This window comes from Homarus americanus, unplaced genomic scaffold (genome assembly GCF_018991925.1).
Source record: "Homarus americanus isolate GMGI-L3 unplaced genomic scaffold, GMGI_Hamer_2.0 scaffold26591, whole genome shotgun sequence".
Classification (NCBI taxonomy): domain Eukaryota; kingdom Metazoa; phylum Arthropoda; class Malacostraca; order Decapoda; family Nephropidae; genus Homarus; species Homarus americanus.
This window is the reverse complement of record NW_024755595.1, coordinates 778,603-801,229: the sequence shown is the minus strand read 5'-3', so window position 1 is coordinate 801,229 and position 22,627 is coordinate 778,603. Positions and strand designations below refer to the sequence as shown.

At 38.9% G+C, this 22,627-nt stretch overlaps 3 protein-coding genes across 7 annotated transcripts; 1 reads left to right on the top strand and 2 right to left on the bottom strand.

Annotated features, from left to right (window-relative positions):
• Positions 1-2,770: 2,770 nt before the first annotated feature.
• Positions 2,771-4,553, bottom strand: LOC121856588 (C-type lectin LmsL-like). The gene is made up of 4 exons (XM_042352216.1): positions 4,447-4,553; positions 3,767-3,833; positions 3,424-3,539; positions 2,771-3,087 (listed from the first exon to the last, which is right to left on the bottom strand). Exons 1-4 carry the CDS (start codon positions 4,499-4,501, stop codon positions 2,867-2,869), a joined length of 459 nt encoding a protein of 152 aa, XP_042208150.1. The 5' UTR covers positions 4,502-4,553; the 3' UTR covers positions 2,771-2,866.
• Positions 4,554-9,468: 4,915 nt separating this feature from the next.
• On the bottom strand, positions 9,469-12,130 carry LOC121856610. Of its 2 annotated transcripts, none has more exons than XM_042352246.1 (6): positions 12,019-12,130; positions 11,541-11,673; positions 11,137-11,226; positions 10,748-10,801; positions 10,408-10,476; positions 9,469-10,103 (listed from the first exon to the last, which is right to left on the bottom strand). In XM_042352246.1, the coding sequence occupies exons 2-6, from the start codon at positions 11,646-11,648 to the stop codon at positions 9,822-9,824; spliced, it is 603 nt and encodes a 200-aa protein (XP_042208180.1). In that variant the 5' UTR covers positions 11,649-11,673; positions 12,019-12,130; the 3' UTR covers positions 9,469-9,821. The 2 variants fall into 2 exon arrangements, with proteins under 2 accessions (XP_042208180.1, XP_042208179.1); XM_042352245.1 differs by having other exon boundaries at positions 11,541-11,669; positions 12,019-12,125.
• Positions 12,049-21,604, top strand: LOC121856611. 4 transcript variants are annotated; one of them, XM_042352248.1, is made up of 7 exons: positions 12,053-12,137; positions 16,442-16,650; positions 17,453-17,576; positions 18,190-18,279; positions 19,113-19,160; positions 19,403-19,471; positions 20,775-21,604. In XM_042352248.1, the coding sequence occupies exons 3-7, from the start codon at positions 17,481-17,483 to the stop codon at positions 21,042-21,044; spliced, it is 573 nt and encodes a 190-aa protein (XP_042208182.1). In that variant the 5' UTR covers positions 12,053-12,137; positions 16,442-16,650; positions 17,453-17,480; the 3' UTR covers positions 21,045-21,604. The 4 variants fall into 4 exon arrangements, with proteins under 4 accessions (XP_042208184.1, XP_042208183.1, XP_042208182.1 ...); XM_042352250.1 differs by lacking the exon at positions 19,403-19,471 and having other exon boundaries at positions 12,049-12,137; positions 16,442-16,595; XM_042352249.1 differs by lacking the exon at positions 19,113-19,160 and having other exon boundaries at positions 12,052-12,137; positions 16,442-16,595.
• The last annotated feature ends 1,023 nt before the right edge of the window (positions 21,605-22,627 follow it).

Below are 22,627 nucleotides of genomic sequence, written 5' to 3'. Positions count from 1 at the left end.
TTGTTGAAGACAGTGATGTACAAACACAGAAAGTCTTCACGGTTCTTGTCCGCTCAATGACAGACACACTCTAGCATAAACCTGCGTTAGTTCTGTGTGTTTACAGCAAGACGCTAGGCTGCTGCCCAGGATGGAGGCAAAAAAACGGGGAATTTCAAGAAAAATACAAATATGAAAACCCGCCATATAAGAATCACCATACATGATAATCCCTCATGATTAAAAACTAAATAAAGATGAATAGAAACATAACCTAACCTAACCGAACAGGCTGCAATTAGTACTTATCACCTGAGGAAGGGAAGCAGGTGTGTATAAGACCTCGGGCTGTGGGCGGTGTGAACCAATGCACTTGCACAGCCATATCTCTTGATAACCTCCACTAGACGCTCCACTGAAGGACACACACACCACGCACACCATGGGGCCCCGTGTGTGTGTGTGTCTGGGTGACTTTATCTACGGGGGAGGAAGAGGAGGGTATCGTGGTGAGGGGGAGAGAGGGGAAGATATCGTGTGGGGGAGGAAAGGAGGGTATCGTGTGAGGAAGAGGAGGGTATCGTGGTGAGGGGGAGGGGGGAAGTATCGTGGGGGGAGGAAGGGGGAGGAAGAGGAGGGTATCGTGTGAGGGGGAGGAAAAGAAGGGTATCGTGTAGGGGAGGAAGAGGAGGGTATCGTGAGGGGGAGGAAAAGAAGGGTATGTAGGAGAGGAGGGGAAGATATCGTGTGGGGGAGGAAAAGGAGGGTATCTTGTGAGGGGAGGAAGAGGAGGGTATCGTGGTGAGGGGAGGAAAAGGAGGGTATCTTGTGAGGGGGAGAAGAGGAGGGTATCGTGGTGAGGGGGAGGAGGGGGAAGATATCGTGTGGGGGAGGAAAAGAAGGGTATCGTGTGAGGGGAAGGAAGAGGAGGGTATCGTGGTGAGGAGAGGAGGGAAAGATATCGTGTGAGGGGGAGGAAGAGGAGGGTATCGTGTGGGGGAGGAAGAGGAGGGTATCGTGGGTGAGGGGGAGGAGAGGAGGGTATCGTGAGGAAGAGGAGGTGAGGGGAGGAAAAGGAGGGTATTCAGAGGGGGAGGAAGAGGAGGGTATCGTGTGAGGAAGAGGAAGGTATCGTGGTGAGGGGAGGAAAAGGAGGGTATCTTGTGAAGGGGAGGAAGAGGAGGGTATCGTGGTGAGGGGGAGGAGGGGAAGATATCGTGGGGGAGGAAAAGGAGGGTATCGTGAGGGGAAGGAAGAGGAGGGTAGTGTGGTGAGGGAGAGGAGGGGAAAGATATCGTGTGAGGGGAGGAGGAAGAGGGTATGTGAGGGGAGGAAAAGAAGGGTATCGTATGAGGGGGAGGAAGAGGAGGGTATCGTGGTGAGGAGAGGAGGGAAAGAGACGTGAGGGGAGGAAAAGGAGGGTATCGTGTAGGGGAGGAAGAGGAGGGTATCGTGGGGGAGGAAGAGAAGGGTATCGTGGGGGAGGAAGAGGAGGGTATCGTGTGGGGGAGGAAGAGGAGGTATCGTGGTGAGGGGAAGATATCGTGGGGAGGAAAGAAGGGTGGTGGGGGAGGAGGGGAAGATATCGTGGGGGAGGAAAAGGGAGGGTAGGAAAAGAAAGAGGGAGGAAAATGAGGTATCGTGTGAGGGAGAAGAAGAGGGTCGTGTGAGAGGGAGGAAGAGGAGGGTATCGTGGGGGGAGGAAGAGGAGGGTACGTGAGGGAGGAAGAAGAGGGTATCGTGAGAGGGAGGAAGAGGAGGGTATCGTGTGGGGAGGAAGAGGAGGGTACGTGTGAGAGGGAGGAAGAGGAGGGTATCGTGTGAGGGGAGGAAGAGGAGGGTATCGTGAGGGGAGGAAGAGGAGGGTATCGTGTAGGAAGAGGAGGGTATCGTGGGGGAGGAAGAGGAGGGTATCGTGTGAGGGGAGGAAGAAGAGGGTATCGTGAGAGGGAGGAAGAGGAGGGTATCGTGTGGATGATAGGAAGAGGGAGGGTATCGTGAGAGGGAGAAGAGGGTATCGTGTGAGAGGAAGAGGAGGGTATCGTGTGAGGGGAGGAAGAAGAGGGTATCGTGTGAGAGGGAGGAAGAGGAGGGTGTCGTGTGGGGGAGGAAGAGGAGGGTATCGTGTGAGGGGAGGAAGAAGAGGGTATCGTGTGAGAGGGAGGAAGAGGAGGGTATCGTGTGGGGGAGGAAGAGGAGGGTATCGTGTGAGAGGGGAGGAAGAGGAGGGTATCGTGTGAGGGGGAGGAAGAGGAGGGTATCGTGGGGAGGAAGAGGAGGGTATGTGTGAGGGAGGAAGAGGAGGGTATCGTGGGTATTGTGAGGAGAAAGAGGAGGGTATCGTGTGAGGGAGGAAGAGGAACGTGAAGGGGAGGAAGAGGAGGGTATCGTGTGAGGGGGAGGAAGAAATATCGTGTGAGGGGAGGAAGAGGAGGTATCGTGTGTGAGGAGGAAGAGGAGGGTATCGTGGTGAGGGGGAGGAGGGGGAAGATATCGTGTGGGGGGAGGAAAAGAAGGGTATCGTGTGAGGGGAAGGAAGAGGAGGGTATCGTGTGAGGGGGAAGAGGAGGGTATCGTGTGAGGGGGCGGGAGGGGAGGGGTAGGAAAAGTCTGAGGTCAGGTTAGGTTATGTGAGAGAAGACAATTGTTATTCATTGTTTTTATTCTGAATTATATAATGTCATATGAATTTCTGCCTCATGGCTTTCACCTAACCATCTGCACGCCGTATAGAACATCTGAATTTTCTAACACTCACTGAAACATATCTTAGGCGAAGGAATTTCACAACTATGTTTCCGAGATTTATTTAATCATTTATATACTAGGTAGAGCAGCTAACAACCACACTGCTACTGTAGGTAGTTGGTCAGAGAAGTCGTTCTTCCTACAGCAACTGGCAGATAAATTTTTGGTGCAGTGAGCCATCCTCGTCGGCAAAGTATCCCGTCTTGGAGAGGGAGAGGCAGTTCTCTTGTCTACCCCCGTCAGGTTGACCGGGGTACCAGTAGGGCACCTCGTTAAGGACGGGATCTCCTGTGGCCTCCCACCTGTAAACACCCTCTTGGTCGTCATCTCTGCCTCCGATCCAGTAGTCCACTATCGGTTCTACAAGACCAGATGGAATAAGATATTGATGAGTGAAGGAAATTATTAGGGTGAGTTATGTGTTCATCGTGGAGTCTCCCTGTCATAAGGAAGTTTGTCGTTAAAATGTTATTACTGCGGTACAATAACTAAGGTGTTGTACCCTAAGGAAACCTCTCATGGTTGGTAGTGAGGGTCACACTGGATAACACCCTTCCCACATTCGTCCCGGGTCGTGGAGTGAGCCCAGGGCACAAATAAGAGATGCGCGTCTTACCACTGACACCCCTACGCTGTACTGTGCCTCTGTTTGGTCTTCTGTACGTATTCACCACGTGATCGTCCAAGTGTACTCACCGTGAGCTAGTATGTAATCCCACAGTGAGGCCAGCTGGCCACATTTGTCCACGTGGGCTAAGTCAGCATTAGTTCCATCCGGCGCGGTACTTGTGCAGTAGTCCTGGGCATTCTGCCTGTTGATAATGACAAGTAAAGTCACCAATAATAATAATAATAGAGTTTTTCAACCTATATCATTGTTTATTATTATTATTATTATTATTATTATTATTATTATTATTATTATATTTCTTAACATTACTGATATTAATAATAGGAGCAGCAAAAGTAGACTTGGTAACATTATCATCATTAATGTTAGTAGTAGTAGTATCACCAACAGTACAACAGACACACCTACCAAGTCATCTTCGTATCCGGAAACAGGTAACAGGATGTACCAACGGCTACATAATCTTGAGGGCAATCTATTAACAGAAATACCGTTAGTTGAGGTGAAAAATGGACATGGTAATCGATTAACAGATAGAGAAAGGGTGGGGACTGAGGGAGGAACGGGGGTGGTAAAGTGAGAGGACATAAGAGAGAGAGAGAGAGAGAGAGATTTAGTCAACCTTGTTTTAGTTCTCTTGTTGGCCATGAGAGGGCACGACTGTATACTAAGCTGAAGTGTTGAGTTAGTTAGCTGTATCTGTGTTTTTAACTGTACCTGTATTGGTGTTTTATAATTGCCAAAGTGAAAATGGAGTGAAATACAGTAATTGTGCCAGATAATATCCACAAAGGAGAATATACTGTAATTTCCGTACAGTTTCAGTGCAATTTGGACGCCATTTCGGTACAGTATCCACCTTTCACCTGTAGCTGGAACTTGACTAATGAGATATTTTGTGAAATTTTCAGTTAAGTCGCATGACAGAAGTTATTATTTTTTTTGTGATATTTACTTACACGGTGGCGAATATGATAAGTACAATAAGGTGGAGTACATTACTTTTTTGTGAAAGAAATAATAATTATACGCTGGTATAACTTACGTATGTAGTGGGATTATAGCAAATGTGTCAAGAATTTACGTACTATCAGCCAGGACCACTGAGAAGAGAGCAGCGACGAGCACTACCACCACCTTCATTGTTATGAATCACACTGTCCCCTAGACGCCTTCACTGGAGCTACTTATACCCTCGCCTTCCCTCCCCACCAGATGACTCCTTCCCTCTAAAAGACTTTACGAGCTTGAGGGACAGTTCTCCATTCAGATGCTTTAACTTGTAAATACTGATGAAAAGAGATGTGAAAGTATCATCTAATAGATAAGAACGACTGATGAATTTTTAAAGGTTTGTGAGGTGTGTGTGTGTGTGTGTGTGTGTAGATAATAATGAACTGCTGTAAGTCATTGTTAGGAGGCACTGTGTTTGTTAATGTTTGTTGATGTTATTTTAAGCTGTAGAACTTTATAATTCTAAGAAAATATGGAATCAGGATGAGTTATTAGTGAGCTGTTATCTGTAAGGTCTTGTGCACTTTATGTGATTTGTGTTTTGTTTTGTTTTTGTTACTATGTTTAATTTGTGGTACGCACGTGACATGCGATAACTTTCTCAAATTACAAAAAATCTCTGAGAGTTTGGAAGACGTTGGAGAGAGAGAGAGAGAGAGAGAGCATAAGGGTGATGGGGTAAGGATCTTCCACCCCTTTTCTGCCTGGTGTTTGTGGGAACTGTCAATTCCTGGTACTGCGTGTGTGTGTGCAGAGAGTCGTGGGAACACTTACACTTGGTTGGTGGTACTGGAGGTCGTATCCAACTCCGGAATCAACCCTTCCACCTCACCTGAGCATTCATCCATACCTGTATTGTACGCCTCTCTCTCACTCCGTTTCTCCTCTCTCTACTACCCATCTCACCATCTCCTTTCCCCAATCCTCAACAAGTTCTTCTTAGTTTATCACTCACCAATCGCCATCTGATCTCATAAAAAACTTCCTCTTTAACATCCTCTTCTCCTTCTTTCCTCCTACGTCCTCTCATAACCTTACTCCCACCTTCACAACACTTTTAGAGCCTTCCTCCACATCTCCTAGGCCTCCCCATCCACCCTACCCCATAGCTCTTCCCCAGTCTTACCCCTCCCCCTTCCCCAGTCTTACCCCTCCCCCCTCCCCAACTTTCATACCACCTACCCAACCCTTATCTCTCCCGTGCTGCAAAAATACTCCCCCCTCCCTCCCCCTCTTTCACTCGCTCTTCCATGTAAGATAAGGAGTTATAGAGGAGTATTTTGAGATAAATAACTTGCATTACTCCACCCCACAGGTGACTTCTTCTGAGAATTATCACTTAGTACCATTTTTACCCAGAGATGCAAGCTACAGACAGCAAACTGGTACCCAAAACCATCGATTTTGACTGATTTATAAACTGTCTACGTTGGTTGGGTGTCACGTGTCACAAACATAGAACGATTAGTTATTTTGTCCTCATTTCAGTCAGTATACTTGGTAAGAAGGTGAGTCTATTGTCAGTTATTGTCATACATTTATTTTTATTTTCTAGGACAGGAACCTCAACCAGTTCTCGGTATTTAGATATCATTCATTTCTGAGAACACCTAGATGTGTTTAGTAACAATTACCTTCCTTTTGAATGTTATTACCAATGAACTATCCATGTAAGGTAAGTTTGGAATCATGTCGAATTTAGTTATATTTAGTTACATTATACTCTAACATTAACCTCTATATTATTGACCTCAAATCAGCCTTTGTAGAGATTATACTGCTTATTGTTATTCCTTAATTTGCTTTTAGTGTCTGAATTTTTTTGTTGTGGCGAGAGTCTTATAACACCGCCAACGTATCAGCTCTTGGTTCTGCCTCGAGACATCGCCTGCTACCCTGGGACGTGTACCATCTGGAGTGTTGTAACCATGGAGTCTCATATCACCGCCCACATCACTTACCCACGGCAGAGTAACTATGGGTGAGTCTTTATTTACAACTGTTTGAATATATATTATACTATGTTGTGTTTAGATCAATAAAGGCAACAACAAAAAGTCGAAAAATATAGAAATTCCTAAAATACTTTATATATAAGCCGTATATTATTAAAAGTTTCTTACATATGTACGCTAAATTGTTTGTCAACTTAGAGGTTAGACGAGATGAAATCGCTTCATTGTTCGTATGCAGTTAATGTTGAAGGTTAAAAGGGCTTAGATTAAGTTAGTTTTGGTAGATAATTAGGATTTTTGTACAGTACAAGCATTAGGTTATTTTTAGAGTGAGTCCAGCTTGATATTGTTTAGTGTGTGAGTGTGTGTGTGTGTGAGTGTGTGTGTGTATGTATGTGTGTGTGTAATAATAAAAAATAATAATAATAATAATTAACGGTTTATTGAAAGAGCTTGGCAGCCAAAAGGCTGAAAATATACAGTTACATATTTGGGGAATGGGTTTCGAATTATAAATAATATACAAGTAACATAAGTGATACAAATAAGATATATAATAACTAGATGGGGAAAAGCTCAAACTACAGTGCATTTCAACATAGTGACAGTGCAAGAAGTAGTATTTACTGGGAGTGAATACACTGGTTTATTACAAGTTATTGATTATTTTTACAATGGTTGGGACTGGGCTGTTCTTATAGCGATCAGTTCGTGCACGTATGGGCTGGATGCGGTTGTGGTGTCGAACAGCAATGCTCGGGCTAGGGATCTCAGGTGGTAGTAGGAGCCGGTGTCGAGGATGGTGTAGAAGCTTCTTACCAAATTTGCAGATGAGGTCGTGGTGATGGTCAGTGAGAGTCGAAAGGGTCAGTGTGTTGAGCGCTTCTTGATATGTGGTATAGGAAGGGGAGAGAATAATCTTGCATGCCCTCTTTTGCACTTTTTCTAGGTGTTTACGTTGTGTGGCATTTAGGGAGGAAGACCAGGTGGGGGAGGCATAGGTGAGCTTGGGAAGTATGAATGTTGTGTAAACACTGAGGAGTTCGGTTGCAGGAACTCCGAGGGACTTGAGTCGGCGGAGGAGGTGGAGACGGAAACTGGAGGATTTGACAACTTCACTGACGTGTGGTTTCCAATTTAGTTTGTTGTCTATGGTGACGCCGAGGAGCTTCGTGGAATCTACAACCTGGAGTGTGTTCGGACCTAAAGTAATGGAAGGAGGTGGGACAATGTCGGAGGAGAGGTTGATGTGCATAACCATGGTCTTGGTATGGTTGATGGTGACATGGTTGTTGGTGGCCCAGTTTTGGAGACTGTTCAATAAATCCTGAAGGGCGGTATAGTTGGGAGCAGAATTGTTGACGCTGATCCCAATGGTGGAGTCGTCGACATATTTCCAGCGAGCAGGGGTTTCTCTTAGGGCATCATTGATGAGCATAAGGAAGCAGAGAGAGTGTGTGTGTGTGTGTTTATATTACTTATTATAGTATCAGTAGCTCTATAAATATCGATTCTACTTAATTTTCAACCATTTTAATTTATTACTTCACCAGTTATCAGTTAAATACCAGTCAGTTAGTCTGTTCTTTATTAATGTGTTAAGACCTTTATTGTCCAGTGTTATTAGAGGAGGGAGGTGTAGTACCCTGAGGAAACCTGTCATGTTCAGTAGTGAGGGTCGCACTGGATAAAACCCTCCCCACGTGTGTCCGGGCCAGAACTCGAACGCCTGACATCAAGAAGAGATTCGCTCGTTACAGCTGTATTGTAAATAATGATTGTTTTTGTGCTTGTCAATTGACTTCTTCTTTATATAAATTTAGATATTTTATTAGTATGTAGACTTTGGTAGTGTTTCAATTGTATCGATGTACAGATAAATATCATAACACCTCGACCGGACTGCGACATATTCAAGTAAAATTTTCTATTGTTATCCCTGTCAACAAATTTCATTATAGAAAATGTTAAGGATGAACTATACCAAACTGAAATTTCATCAACAAATAATTATAGAGGGTGAGAGTGAAGCAGGCCTCACCTCTAAACGTGTATTTGTGGCAGGTTTCATCTTAGCTGGTGTTTATATATATATCTGTTATATGTATTGAAGGCGTCATATATATATATAGCTCTGTTATATGTATTGAAGGCGTCATATATATATAGCTCTGTTATATGTATTGAAGGCGTCATATATATATAGCTCTGTTATATGTACTGAAGGCGTCAGATATATATAGCTCTGTTATATGTATTGAAGGCGTCATATATATATAGCTCTGTTATATGTACTGAAGGTGTCAGATATATATAGCTCTGTTATATGTATTGAAGGCGTCATATATATATAGCTCTGTTATATGTACTGAAGGTGTCATATATATATAGCTCTGTTATATGTACTGAAGGTGTCAGATATATATAGCTCTGTTATATGTATTGAAGGCGTCATATATATATAGCTCTGTTATATGTATTGAAGGCGTCATATATATATAGCTCTGTTATATGTACTGAAGGCGTCAGATATATATAGCTCTGTTATATGTATTGAAGGCGTCATATATATATAGCTCTGTTATATGTACTGAAGGTGTCAGATATATATAGCTCTGTTATATGTATTGAAGGTGTCATATATATATAGCTCTGTTATATGTATTGAAGGTGTCATATATATATAGCTCTGTTATATGTATTGAAGGCGTCATATATATATAGCTCTGTTATATGTACTGAAGGTGTCAGATATATATAGCTCTGTTATATGTATTGAAGGTGTCCTATATATATAGCTCTGTTATATGTATTGAAGGCGTCAGATATATATAGCTCTGTTATATGTATTGAAGGTGTCATATATATATATAGCTCTGTTATATATATTGAAGGCGTCAGATATATATAGCTCTGTTATATGTACTGAAGGTGTCAGATCCTTGACTTCATAAAATAGGTAAATATAACAAAAATAAGATATTTATTTGATGTGGACGTACTGGACCAAGTTGTGCTGTACGGCAATTAAGTTACACAATATTTTTGTCCAGAATTTAAAACGATTGGACAGTGAACACAAGGCTAAATATAGACGGACCACTCTTCATGTAGTGTTATGGTTCAGTAATATCACATAAGTACTGACATATTCTTTATTCGTGCCAATGCTATAATTTTAACATACTTGAATAATATGAAATACTACTAAGCTAATATTATAAATCAATTGGAAACGTCGTATGTGTTGCTGCTACAGTGAGTGTGCACTTTAAAGAAATGTAATTGTGATTTCCAGATGTGAAACAATGAATGATGGACCAGCTTACAGTGTCTCACTCACCACGAACACTGAAGGGAGAAACAAGACAGAACCAAAAGAGGTATTACAGGTTAACGATCTCGCCTCGGCTGTAGTGTGTGACGTAACAGAACTCGACGAGGACCTGACCATAGCTTTGTGACCTTCACCTCACCTGAAGGAGAACAACAGTCTACAAGGACTTCAGCTTCTCCTTCACCAACTTACTCTCCTTCTTCATACACAGAGCCATTCCCCCAACGTTCATACAATCAGTGTAGGTCTTGAAGGCCAACAGGCCCTTTATCACTGGGTCGTAGGGCTCCTTTAAGCCAAAGTTCGACATGGGGATATCAAGGCTGCGACATTCTTCGGATTTCTCCAGCAAGCCGGCGCGAAGTTCAGGATCAGTGATGAACTCGGCAATCCAGTCCTCTACCACCTCGTAATCCATCTGAGAAGTTTCTGGGTTCAGCTGAAAATCATAAGTGTGTGTAAGTGAAGATTATTTCAGGTGATAGTAGAGTCATCATTACATGGTGGAGTGACTTAGTAACACGTCCAACCTACCAGACCCGTCACAGATATTTTCCTTAGCTTGACTGGCACTTACCACCGGGTCTCGCCTCTAACTCTGACGATCACTTGTATCTACACTGTCCCGAAGAGGTCGACAGGCCTACGGGGCCCACTTACCCTAACTTTAGCAACATTTACCAGTTTATAAACAACATTAACCATCCTTCAGTGACTTTATCCATAGCTTCAGGAACACTTACCAATTTGAGGCCTCTGAGGTTACACTCGAGCAGACTGTCAGTGGGGGATACGGGCATCTTGAGGATGTTCTGGAATATAAAGGAATTGCTGTTTTTACTGTGCATCAATAACAACTTCCTCGTGAACGCAAATAATTATCATCATCATCATTACTAATATTATTATTATGTACTGTACCTGTACTGTACCCGGGCTTGTATCTGTATTGGTCATTCTGCATATTATTGTTCTGGTCTGAATATTTCTTGACTACATATTCCTGTATTTTGTAACTAACAGTGTGTGTGTGTGTGTGTGTACCACCAGGGTCAGTATTTTATGACAGACACACCTACTAACCCGTTTTTTCCTCCTCTGTTGTGCTTGAGGTGCTGACCAGCCGTACCATTGATCCTGAAACCCAACACAGAGACAGTTAATTCCCTTACACCTGTAGTTAACTTCCTAATACAGTTCATAATATATGTTTATCCTTACTTAAGCGACATTTAATCATTCCTCATATCAAACGTCCTATTACATTAGCATTTTCTTACATTTAACTTCATATAATTTAGCATTCATCATATTTAACCTATGTCGTCCTTTATCTTAGTTATATAACATAATAAAGTATCTAGAATCGATAAGCAGTACACCTGTCACCTGCGTCACCTGTGAAAGTTAATTATATTGTTACCTGAGTATTGTAGCTCGCCACCCCCCTTCCCTACGCTGTTCTGACTCACCCATTGCTCCATCCAGCACTTCAGACCGACCTCCCGTCCGATATTCTCCAGGAACACGGCGACGTCCGGGCCGTAGCAAGTCTTAGCCACCTGGAACAGAAGCATATTGTCCATCACACAGAGACCTGGCGGAGGAATGGTTGTGAGGCGGCAGTACTGTATCTGGTAAGTGCATTATTATTATACCGTCTCACACTTTGTAAACTGTTTATTTCTTAATGATAAGATATTTTTCCTCCTCTCTAGGCCACTGGATTTTTTTTAATGTACATACAGTGAAACTTTTATATAACGGACTTCTCTCGCCATATAGTTCGTTAAATAGAGGTTTCACTGTATAAGTTATTAACAATGTTTCACCTTTGGAGTTTATAAGAAAGAAAAATAGAGACGCCAGAACTCACGAGATAATCAACATAGTCGCTGGAGGAGGGCCAGAAGCCCCCTCTGACGTGGACCGGCAGGAAGCACGCCGCCCACACCACCACCAGCAGGGTCGTCTTCACCATCATCTTCGGTGGTACTGTCTTTATCTGTCTAGTTTACAATAATATGTAATTGTCTGTCACAACTGCCTTCGTCTGTCTCTCAGAATTATTGCACTACTTAAAATTATTAACAGATTTTTCATCTTTTACTCACACGTCATATACATACATCCTCACAACGTGTTAAAATAATATAAAGCATTTGCCCTTAAAAATACAAACAAAAACGTACTCATATATATATACTGTATATATATATATATATATATATATATATATATATATATATATATATATATATATATATATACCCACTTCACAAAACTTCAAAGACTTGTATTTTCTTGGATATCATAAAACAACAAGTTATCCCCTCAAAACAGGAAGCGGTTACCTTGATAGTTACACAGGAGTGATCTCTGAGCTCCTCCCTACACTCTGGAGTGCTGGTGACTGGCGGGCTTTTAAACATGTCAGCCCTCTGTCACGACTCAGACCTGCCTCAGTTGCCAGGTATGTGGTGTCAACTCGTTACCTTTTATATATACCGTCTCCCAAATTATATAAAGTATACCAAGTACGAGGTGTGTGGAATGAGTGTCTGTTAGTTAGTTAATGACAGCCATGAAAATTGTACGACTTTGAATAACTATGAATAGCCAATGAAAACATAGTTTAATGGGTTTGGTTAAGGTTAGGTTAGGTTTTCTATGATAACTTATATATACAATATACTTATAGTTATCTACTAATCATGTATAGCCCGACAAAAGTGCCCCCCCCCCATAAAAAATTATCGCTATTAGAAAATTATCCCTATTTAATGTAATATATATATATATATATATATATATATATATATATATATATATATATATATATATATATATATATTAAATGCGTCGCAACTCCATTCACGGTTCAATTTTAATTTATATTTACTGAACACCACCAGACACCTCACACCGTCCCCGTCACCACCCCAGAACGTCCAAATTTTACCTACAACTCACACACCATAAAAGACAAACACACGTACACCGTTCTTATCCTTTCCTCACTTATTCTTGTTTAATAAATCGTTAAAATTCTGTCAAATATAGGAAAAAAAATTGTCTATAGTTGTAATATTCCTTTTAAGATCGATAAGGTTGATTCATTGATAACTTTGGTGTCTCAGTGTTAGTATTGGACGGACACGTAGACTAAACCATGTGTAAAATGGCTTAAATATATATCTATCTATTTATCTATCTTTCTATCTATCTATCTATCTATCTATCTGTCTGTCTGTCTATATATCTATCTATCTATTTATCTGCCTATCTATCCCTGTCTGTCTCTTTCTAATTTACGTCCCTGGAAAGTAGTAAGTAGTAGGCAGCTACCAAACAGGGAGGTACTACCGCCTGGGAAGATATTGGAAGCATAATGTGTTGTCTAATGGTAGACCCTGCTGCTATATGGTATCACAAAAATTGTGACCAAATCCCAGGTTGCTGATCTGACTTTCTGCCCCATTTGCACACAATTTGCAGGTCTCAATTGTTTCTCACTTTTGATCTTTCTTTTTTTCTTTATTATTATTATTATTATTATTATTATTATTATTATTATTATTATTTTATCATTATTAATTTATTATTTAATTTTAAATTTTGTTTTTGTTTTACAAATTTTAATTACTATGAATTATTATTAGAATTATTACATTTTTCGCTCCCCGGGCCTCGATGTGGGTCAGTGAGCTGTGCCTGGGAATAAACCCCCCTGCCCCCGGGGAAAAAAATCTTTTCTGATGCGTGGAGGGGCGGGGAAGAACCTCCGAATGGCTGGGTGATAAAAATGGGTAGCGTTAAGTCATCAAGTCCAGGATGTTCCGACCTTCACTCTGGTGTTCAAATATTATTCATGTGAGTCATTACTGCACATATGAATAAATATGAATAACCATGTGTGTACTGAGATCCACAAATGTATAAAGATATTGATAATGATATTAATATTGACATTGAAACAGTTTATTTAGCCAGAAAAATGCAGATAGAGAGTGGATAATAACAATATTAACATGGATGAGCCAGTTGAGAGCCTGAGCTCTCTTGTGGGCACCTGATAATTATATACTATACATTTATCTCAAGGATTTAGGCTTCACACACACACACACACACACACACGCACACACACACACACACAAGGCTTTCATTCACTGTAAAGTTGTAGACTCAAAATCTTAAATGTTTGATACATATTCTTAATGTGTGGGAAAAAAAATCAAGAAATTTACACGTAAAGTAAGGACACGTTTTAAATTGTTTAGTATCTTATGTAATGTATCGTAATTCCAAACTCATTCAGGAAGGCAAGAATCATGACACAAGATGAGCAACTTTGATTGGTGGAAACTTGACAGATCAAAGGCCGGTTATTAATTACTAATGATAACTTAATTGTGAAAGTCTAAACCAGCAGACGTAAATAAATAAATAAATAAATAAATAATTGATATTAGATATACAAATTAAAAGAAAACAGAGTAAAGGGAAGAATAAGGTGCGTGATGAAGATAGAGAACAAAACTGTGTTGATTAATAGTGAAATGAAAACAATAACGGATTTAAAACTAAAATTTACGGAAATATCTTACCTCGTCTGAACTGTACAGTATATATGTATGTGTCCCCCAGACTCTTAGATATGCGTCAACAATCTCACCCCTTAATAAAACCACAAAATATCGGTTATAGTGTAAATTTAAGGTGTAATGTCCACGTAGACAAAAATAGTTAGTTTGGCTTCAAATTTTGACCATATTGCTTACTGAAATCTATCCTTAGAAACACACACACACACACACACAGTGACTCACACAAACCGTACCTAAAACTAAGACATGCGTAATAGCCTTGCTTCACTGATCACCTGTATAGTCTAGATCCCTTAACGACAGGTGCAGGGAAGGAAAGACAGGGGGAAGATATAGGGATGGGGAGATCAATTTTTAATCAGTAAAATCGTTTTATTACTTCATTGTGTTTGAGCTTGTAGTGCAGGTATACAATGTGTAGCTTACAGGTGATGGTAAACAGACGTTGATTTGACCACACACACACAAATAGTGTTTATAACCTTCAGAGAATTGGTCGCCTGAGGAGCTCATCATCTTATCCCGGCTCCAGTGTTATGGTAGATGCCACGTGTATCCGGGCTTATCGTGTCCTCATTAGTCCTTATTGCCACAAACGCTAATTGGTTCCTTACCTACTATAATGCCATCTCAGGTCCCATTTATGAATCTCTTTCTACCACTTAAGTTATTCCTCTAACGTTACGTGTAATGAAGATCAAATTTAGTCTTTGCTAAATTTCAGCCATCGTAACAGACATGCACAGACGGACGCGGAAGTTCGCTTGGGGGAGCGACTATTATATGCACTGCCTGAAGCCTTGGGAGATCAGGGGAACTAAATACCTGTGTACCGCGTAGCTGATCACTCCGTGACAACGACACCACAACAAATTGCTTCATTCGTGGAAGCAGTTTCCGGTGTGACCAGTGAGTTATGAAAGATATACTGTAAGTGAAGACACGTAAGTCACACCAGAACTTCTTAAAATTTTAGAACTGCGACATAGACTAGCTATGTTTTGGCGGCACGCCGCAGGCAGCCAACTGGCCGCTTGAAAGCTCAGGCCTGATCAATGATTTAACCAACCAAGGATAATAATAATAATAATAATAATAATAATAATAATAATAATAATAATAATAATAATAATAATAATAATAATAATAATAATAATAATAATAATAATATTAATAACCATATATATAAGAACATTAAAAAAATCAAGAGTGAAAAATGATAATACAGTATGTATGTTGTGTTGTCAAATAGTAAGAAAAACAATTGAGACCCTGCAATTGTGTGTAAATAAGACAGAAAGTCAGGTCAGCAACCTGGGACTTGGTCACAATTCTTGTGATGCCATATGGCAGCAGAGTCTACCATAGACAACACATTATAATGAGACCATAGATAAAATGGACTGTTGAATCTTGAAGTTTCTTAGATGTACGTGTGTTTGTAATTATTTTGAGCTGCTGTAAATAAAAAATGGAATGGAATGCCTTTGTCTACTAACAGTAGGTTTTTAGATGCTGGAAGTCATAGTTAGAAAGGGATATAGGTTAGTTTTCTGTTGTTATTTTTTAAACTGCTGCAAGTTGTAGCTGGGAGAAAATGTGGATTTGGGTATTTATCTTCTATTCCATAACAGCTGTTGAAGGGAGAACAATAGAATAAGGTCAACTAAATTCTTCTTGTGTTTGAAACGGCTTTGTTCTTAGTATGGTGATAGTGGAAGCATGCCAGGACCTGGAGTTTCAAAGACGAAAACCCGTATCTATAAAGTTGATTCTTAATATCGGATTCCAACCAAAAGTAACTTCACCTTGGCTAATTCTCTTCGTCACTGATCGGCTCGCTAGGTCGGTCACGTCTGTTACACATTGTTGGCAAATAGTGGGCATCTACTGGTTCCAGAATTTATCTGTACCTGCACCTGTGTTGGTCAAGTTCTTTCGACTTCAAGGGTTGTTCTCATGTTTCCACGTTTGATAACTTTATATTATATGTTTAGTATTATGTATGGCTTGATGTGTCACGTCATACTAATGTACGCCCAATGATTTTTATAACAATATACTGAAGTGTCACATGCAAATCAAGTTCACATAGATAGTATGTTTAATAGTGTCGTCGAGTAAGCTGGAGACTATAGAGACCTGACAAAGTACATACACCACACAGACACTCCCGTCTCGACATGTGAGTTCTGAACCTCCGGCCCGTCACCCTCACAGCGTCTGGGACTGGGAGTGCGTCAGTCAGCTCGGCGCTACAGTCAGGAGAGGTTATCATCGGCAGGTCCTTGGCGCACTCTCAGTTCTACACATAGCCAGAGGTGAGAAGAAGAAAAATAGTTGCAATCCCCCCACCTTTCACTGAAGAACCTGCTGGTAGGAGTCGTTTCATAAAGCAGTAGTTTTAAACAGGCGAGGGTAGGGTTGGTAAGTTGCTCCATCGCTGATGACAGGTATAGATAGTGTACCGGGAGGTGCATTGGTTTACAAACACTGACGCGAATACGCGATACTTAAAATTGTATTGAACATGAATTACTACACCTGTCAACAGTGAGGACAAGTCCTATTACTTCAAGAGAACGGAAGTTACTTATACAATTGATTAGCGATGAGTGTGTGTGTGTGTGTGTTCTTCTCGCAAGTGAGTGGTCCTGGGCTCTGTATCCCTGGGCAGGGTGAAACTATGAGCAAGTTCCTTTATGCCATTTGCTTCCATCTACTCAGCAGTAATTAGGAACCTAAAAATTAATTGATATGCATAGTGTGTTCTGGGCTCAATCAGTACGGTCTTCCCGGGTTATTCTTGACACTGGTTAATACAGCTCATTAACCCAGGGCGTGACAACTTCTACACCTTAAGCAAATTTATGCCTAGGTGGCTTTAGGGCCGGCCAACCTCAAATACGAGAGGCAACCATTAACCCTTTCACCACGTGTCACGCACTTGCCATTTTATAATGGCTACCGCCAGGACATTTTCTGGCTACTGCCAGACGATTTTATTCAGCTTAGGGTAACCTGCTGTGATAGGGTTAAAGTATCTGTGTGTGTTTTTTGTATATATACCTGTATTGTAAGTAGGTGTTATGGACGTACATATAGGTATGTATATGTGGCATTCTATTTGTTTGATTATGCCTTGGCATTAATATTATCCACATCTTTCCATTCACAGACTTAAACAGTCCACCACCAACTACAACATGTTGATCGCGTTGCTTCTGGCAGGAGCAGCCATCTGCCTGCCTATCCACGGCCTTGACCTCTGGACCACTGAGGACGACTATCTAGACTTTGCTGTAATAACTTATCATTAGTACTATATTAATACTGAGGCACCTCTAAAGTCGATAGCCTCATCAGTTGTAGTGTTAATATGATTAGATTCATTTAACTCAACAATTACTCTGCCATTTTCACTGGCAATCATTAGGTGTTGTCGGCAAAAACAGTATTTTTGTTTTACTTCAACTTATTGAAATGTAAAGATATGAAACGCCAAATAATTTGAAAAACCTTACATTGATGGCTTGTGATCGTGTTGTAAACCTTGTGGTTTTGGCCAAATTTTAAAATTGATGCTTCATAAGCATTCCATTGGTCTTTCTAATGCTTAAGATTAAATTATTTCAAATAATAATCATAACATCACTGTTTAAAATATTTTGTACCATTCTCAGTGTTTTGTGCTCTGAATAATGATTTACCGATGTTTTACTGTATTATAGATCAAATTATAATTTTTTGGTACTCTAGCATGATGGAGATATAGGTACAGCTATGTTCCATGTTGAACAATGAAGGATTTTAGGGTCCATGGTGAAGAAGTACAGTATGTTTATCTCTCACACTCGTATGTCCTTGTAATTTTGTTTAATTATATATACTACTGTACAGTACTGTATATTTTAGGCGATGAAGAGTTGCCTCGGGTTTGACACAGCTGTGAGGCTGGAGAAGAAAACATATGACATTGCAGTTATTTGTGAGAAGAATATTAAGGTAAGTTACTACATGGAGCTGTGTATACAAGTATACAGGATAATGATGATAATAATAATAATTGTGATAATACATAATAATAATAATAATAATAATGGTTATACAGTAGTAGTAATAATGATGATTATAAATATATATTCAGTAAGCCTTTATGCCTCTCCAATTTCATGGTGAAGGCTATTGAACTCACCCATCTCTCCCTTACATGACACTGGGAGTTACTTCTTCTCATAGCCTTCCTGTGGGATGTTTCTGTAAAGTCATTCCTCTGGGGTTAGAATATTGACATTACAGAGAATTTTCATCTTTAGTTATCCAAATGGTCCTCTAAGGCATTGTACCATAAGGCACCAGGGAGCCTTTATTGTTCTTTATTCTGGTTCCTGGGGTAAAGAGTATGAGTTGCACTGTTACTGGTAATTCATGTCTCTAACTTCACATCTACTGTATATTAACTTGCTTGAGGAAATGGGTTGCTTAATCCATTGTGCCTGTCACTATAAATTTAGGATTGATCCCACAATCTCATTTTATATTCAGCATAGATTAGGCGACTAAGATTCCTCTCTCCCCAAGGATGCTGGTCTGAGCTGAGAACTGAGAAAGGCTGAGACTAAGGCCTGCTTTATAGCCTTTGGGAATTGTAGAGCTTATAGTGCGCTGTATACAGTAGCAAAACATATAACAACTGGCTCCAAAGTTTGCCCCCTATTTAAAGGGCTGACACAAACCTATTTATTCACTCCATAAGTTGCTTAATTCTTCCCAGTTATAAATGGAATTTATGGTTCAGGCCCCAAGTTATGACTGTTAATTTTTTCCCTATTCTACAGAAAACCAGTCATCCTTTTGTCAGGGATATTATACTTCGCAAAAAACGGGTTAGTACATATACAGTACAGTTCTATATATATATATATATATATATATATATATATATATATATATATATATATATATATATATATATATATATATATATATATATATATATATATATATATATATATATATATATATATATCATACTCATTAATTATTAATGATAAAGTTGACATATCAGTTTATGAAGCATCTCGGTTTATTTATTTTTATTCATATATTGCTCTTTAATATTTTTCAGCGCATAATTAAGGCCTCACAACCAGCACGTGAGGAAACAATGTTGTGTAACCTCCAGGGATTGAATTTGGTAAGTGCTGGTACAGTAATAGGAAATAGTCACAGATATGTACGTACTGTACTGTAGTTACCTGGTAAGTCCTGATATTTTATTGTGTACAGTAATTTATAGATTCTTTAATCAAATTAAACAGATTTAAAAGTTACTTACAATTTCTAACTATAAATCCCTGAAGTGTTGTTGATCTTACCAGCAATACCTTGATTAGGATTGATTTGAGTTAGAAGAGAAAATCTCAGTAAAGACAAAGTCAAGTTAGCAAAAAAGAAAAAAAATTGCCTTGCTGAAAACTTACTGCTAAAAATAGTATTTAATATTCCATTTTTTTCCAAATTTTACACTTTTAATACTGAACCTGCATTACATTGATTACAGCTCTCGCACATAAGATAAAGCCTAACCCTGAGAACTATCAATATATTTAATGTGTTCTATCAGTACTGTATCCTGTCATATGGAAATTGTAGCCTATGATACCTTTTTCATATAAGCATAAGATGAAGCTTTTACAATATTTTGTTTTTTTTCATTTATTAGTTGCAGTTGACTATTGTACTGTAGTATGTGAGGTGAAATCAGACTTAGTCTCCCTATTACAGTATATTAAGTAAATACTGACTGTTTCTCCTTAATACTGGTGGTACACCGGTAACACGCATAACTTCCACCAATATGTAAAGGGTTCGAGCCTCGGCCCGGACACACGTGAGAAGGGTGTTATCCAGTGTGACCCTCACTACCAAACACCACAGGTTTCCCTGTCCCCGGTTTCCTCCTTGTGGTTATCAGCATATATATATATATATATATATATATATATATATATATATATATATATATATATATATATATATATATATATATATATATATATATATATATATATATATATATATATATATATATATATATATATATATATATATATATATATATATATATATATATATATATATATATATATATATATATATATATATATATATATATATATATATATATATATATATATATATATATATATATATATATATATATATATATATATATATATATATATATATATATATATATATATATATATATATATATATATATATATATATATATATATATATATATATATATATATATATATATATATATATATATATATATATATATATATATATATATATATATATATATATATATATATAATAGGTGAAGTCTTACTATTTGCCCATTATGTTATGTGAAATATAATTGTCTTCTCATTATACTGTACATACTGTAGTGTGTAAGTACAGTAGCTTTTTATTCCTCTTTTAAGATGAAGTCGGACCTCTCAATGAACTACGATACAATTCCTTCATACATAGAAGAGTCTGACCTCAACCCAGAGCTAAAGGATGCCATGACAGAGAAAACAAGTTTTTGTATGAAACATGCTGAACAGGTAATGGAACGTGTGGAAGGAAGTATCTTAAAAACTCAACGCCAGAGGTTGGTCCTGGGGATGATCTACCTCCAATGTATCATCAGTGAAGGAATGGATGTTTGCCAGGAGCACGAGGCACAGCGCATTGGCCCTCTGTTCTAGTACAGACAACACTGTAGCAGTTGGTTCCACTAGAAGTGGTGCAATGACAACCAGGTCTGGTAAACTTAATGCCACACACTGAGACTACCATTTGTGTAAGTTGAAGATGTAGAAAAAAAATTGAATTTATAAGTACATTCATTCAATGTGATCACTACATATTATTTACCAAGTCATGTACCATAGATTGACTTTAAACTGATCCAATACAGTAATAAAAATAAAAATTTGGGCATACTGTATTTGCTGTGTGTACTGTACTGAAGAAGTTTGTAAGTTGGTACAGTTGTCATGATACAATACAGTATCAGGAAGTGTGTTCTGGCTACTGTACCATGTAGTGACCCGAGTCCCACTCATGAGTATTGAAAGGGTCTCGCTGTCATAGAGGATGTACCAATTAAAAAACGTCCTCTCTAATTTTCTAATATAAATTGTATCTGTTGATAGATCTTGCATAGAACTTTTAGTATAATTATTTTACTTTAATCTATTTTTTTGTTTTAAGTGACTAAAGTAACTCGGACCACAAAAATTACACAAAATTGCTTATCCAGCTGTATTTTCTTTTTATTTTCACGCCTCTACTGAAAAATAATTATTTTAATATACAGTACCATTTATGATAACGTTCATATACCCTACATGTAAATATACCACCATAACTGGATTCAATGATTTTAAAAATAGAAAGGAAGTAGAATTCCTGAATTTTCTCAAAGAATCACTTCCACAGTGATTGTTTATTGATACCCGTAAGTAAATTGTACCATTTGAAGATTATTAGGGACTTTATCAACTATAGGTCTTAAGTCTTGCTGGTAAAAATAATTGTGCTTTAACATTTACAATTTTGATAATAGAATGTACATTTTGCTCAGAATGCCGTGGAAGATAGTAAAAATTTCTTTGGAGTTAGGAATGACATTATTTTTCCATGTGTCCAGAATCATATCTTGTTCAATGTCACTGTCAAACACAGTTAATAAAAAAAAACTGTGCACTAGGCCTTACTATAACGCCATGAAAACAAGCAGATGATATTCCGTTCTGAATCAAGGTCTTCGGGAAAACCTTGGTATGATTTTTTTTTTTTCATTCCCCTCTCTCAGAATATTAGGGAAAGATAGGAACATGCATGCAAGGCTAATGCACACACTAAGTCACGAAATTTTGAGTAAAATTATATCACATCGTAAATATTGCTCAAAGCAAAGAAAATTCCTTTAGATGGTCGAGTCTTAATATATGGCATTCTCTTGAGAGCGACTGAAGCTATCATTGTTCTTGTGTCTGTTTACCACTGACTCCAGCAGAGGGCATCACATACCAGAGTCTAGATACTTCAAGAAGATTCAGAGAAAATTGTAATTCATGAGAGCTGAGGGTAAATGTTTTTAAAATTATGCAATTTCCAACTATTACCCTCAAGAAGGATGAAGCTCGGAACAGAAATTTCGATCATTACATTTAAAGGCTAAAAAGACTTAATCCTAGAGTTTCAAGAGATCAGTCATTACTAATGATGAACAGGACGAGAGATGTTTCCTAAGGATCTGAAACAAAACTAAGTACAGTAGGTC

Coding starts and splice junctions, on each gene's coding strand:
- LOC121856610 (XM_042352245.1), bottom strand. CDS start 12,096: ATGTTTAAAAGCCCGCCAGTCACCAGCACTCCAGAGTGTAGGGAGGAG. Junction 11,670..12,018: donor ACTCCTGTGTAACTATCAAG/GTAACCGCTTCC, acceptor TAAACTAGACAG/ATAAAGACAGTACCACCGAA. Junction 10,104..10,407: donor ACCTCAGAGGCCTCAAATTG/GTAAGTGTTCCT, acceptor TATGATTTTCAG/CTGAACCCAGAAACTTCTCA.
- LOC121856588 (XM_042352216.1), bottom strand. CDS start 4,501: ATGAAGGTGGTGGTAGTGCTCGTCGCTGCTCTCTTCTCAGTGGTCCTG. Junction 3,834..4,446: donor CTCAGTGGTCCTGGCTGATA/GTACGTAAATTC, acceptor TTCTGTTAATAG/ATTGCCCTCAAGATTATGTA. Junction 3,088..3,423: donor GGATTACATACTAGCTCACG/GTGAGTACACTT, acceptor CTGGTCTTGTAG/AACCGATAGTGGACTACTGG.
- LOC121856611 (XM_042352248.1), top strand. CDS start 17,481: ATGTTGATCGCGTTGCTTCTGGCAGGAGCAGCCATCTGCCTGCCTATC. Junction 17,577..18,189: donor ACGACTATCTAGACTTTGCT/GTAATAACTTAT, acceptor TGTATATTTTAG/GCGATGAAGAGTTGCCTCGG. Junction 19,161..19,402: donor TTATACTTCGCAAAAAACGG/GTTAGTACATAT, acceptor AATATTTTTCAG/CGCATAATTAAGGCCTCACA.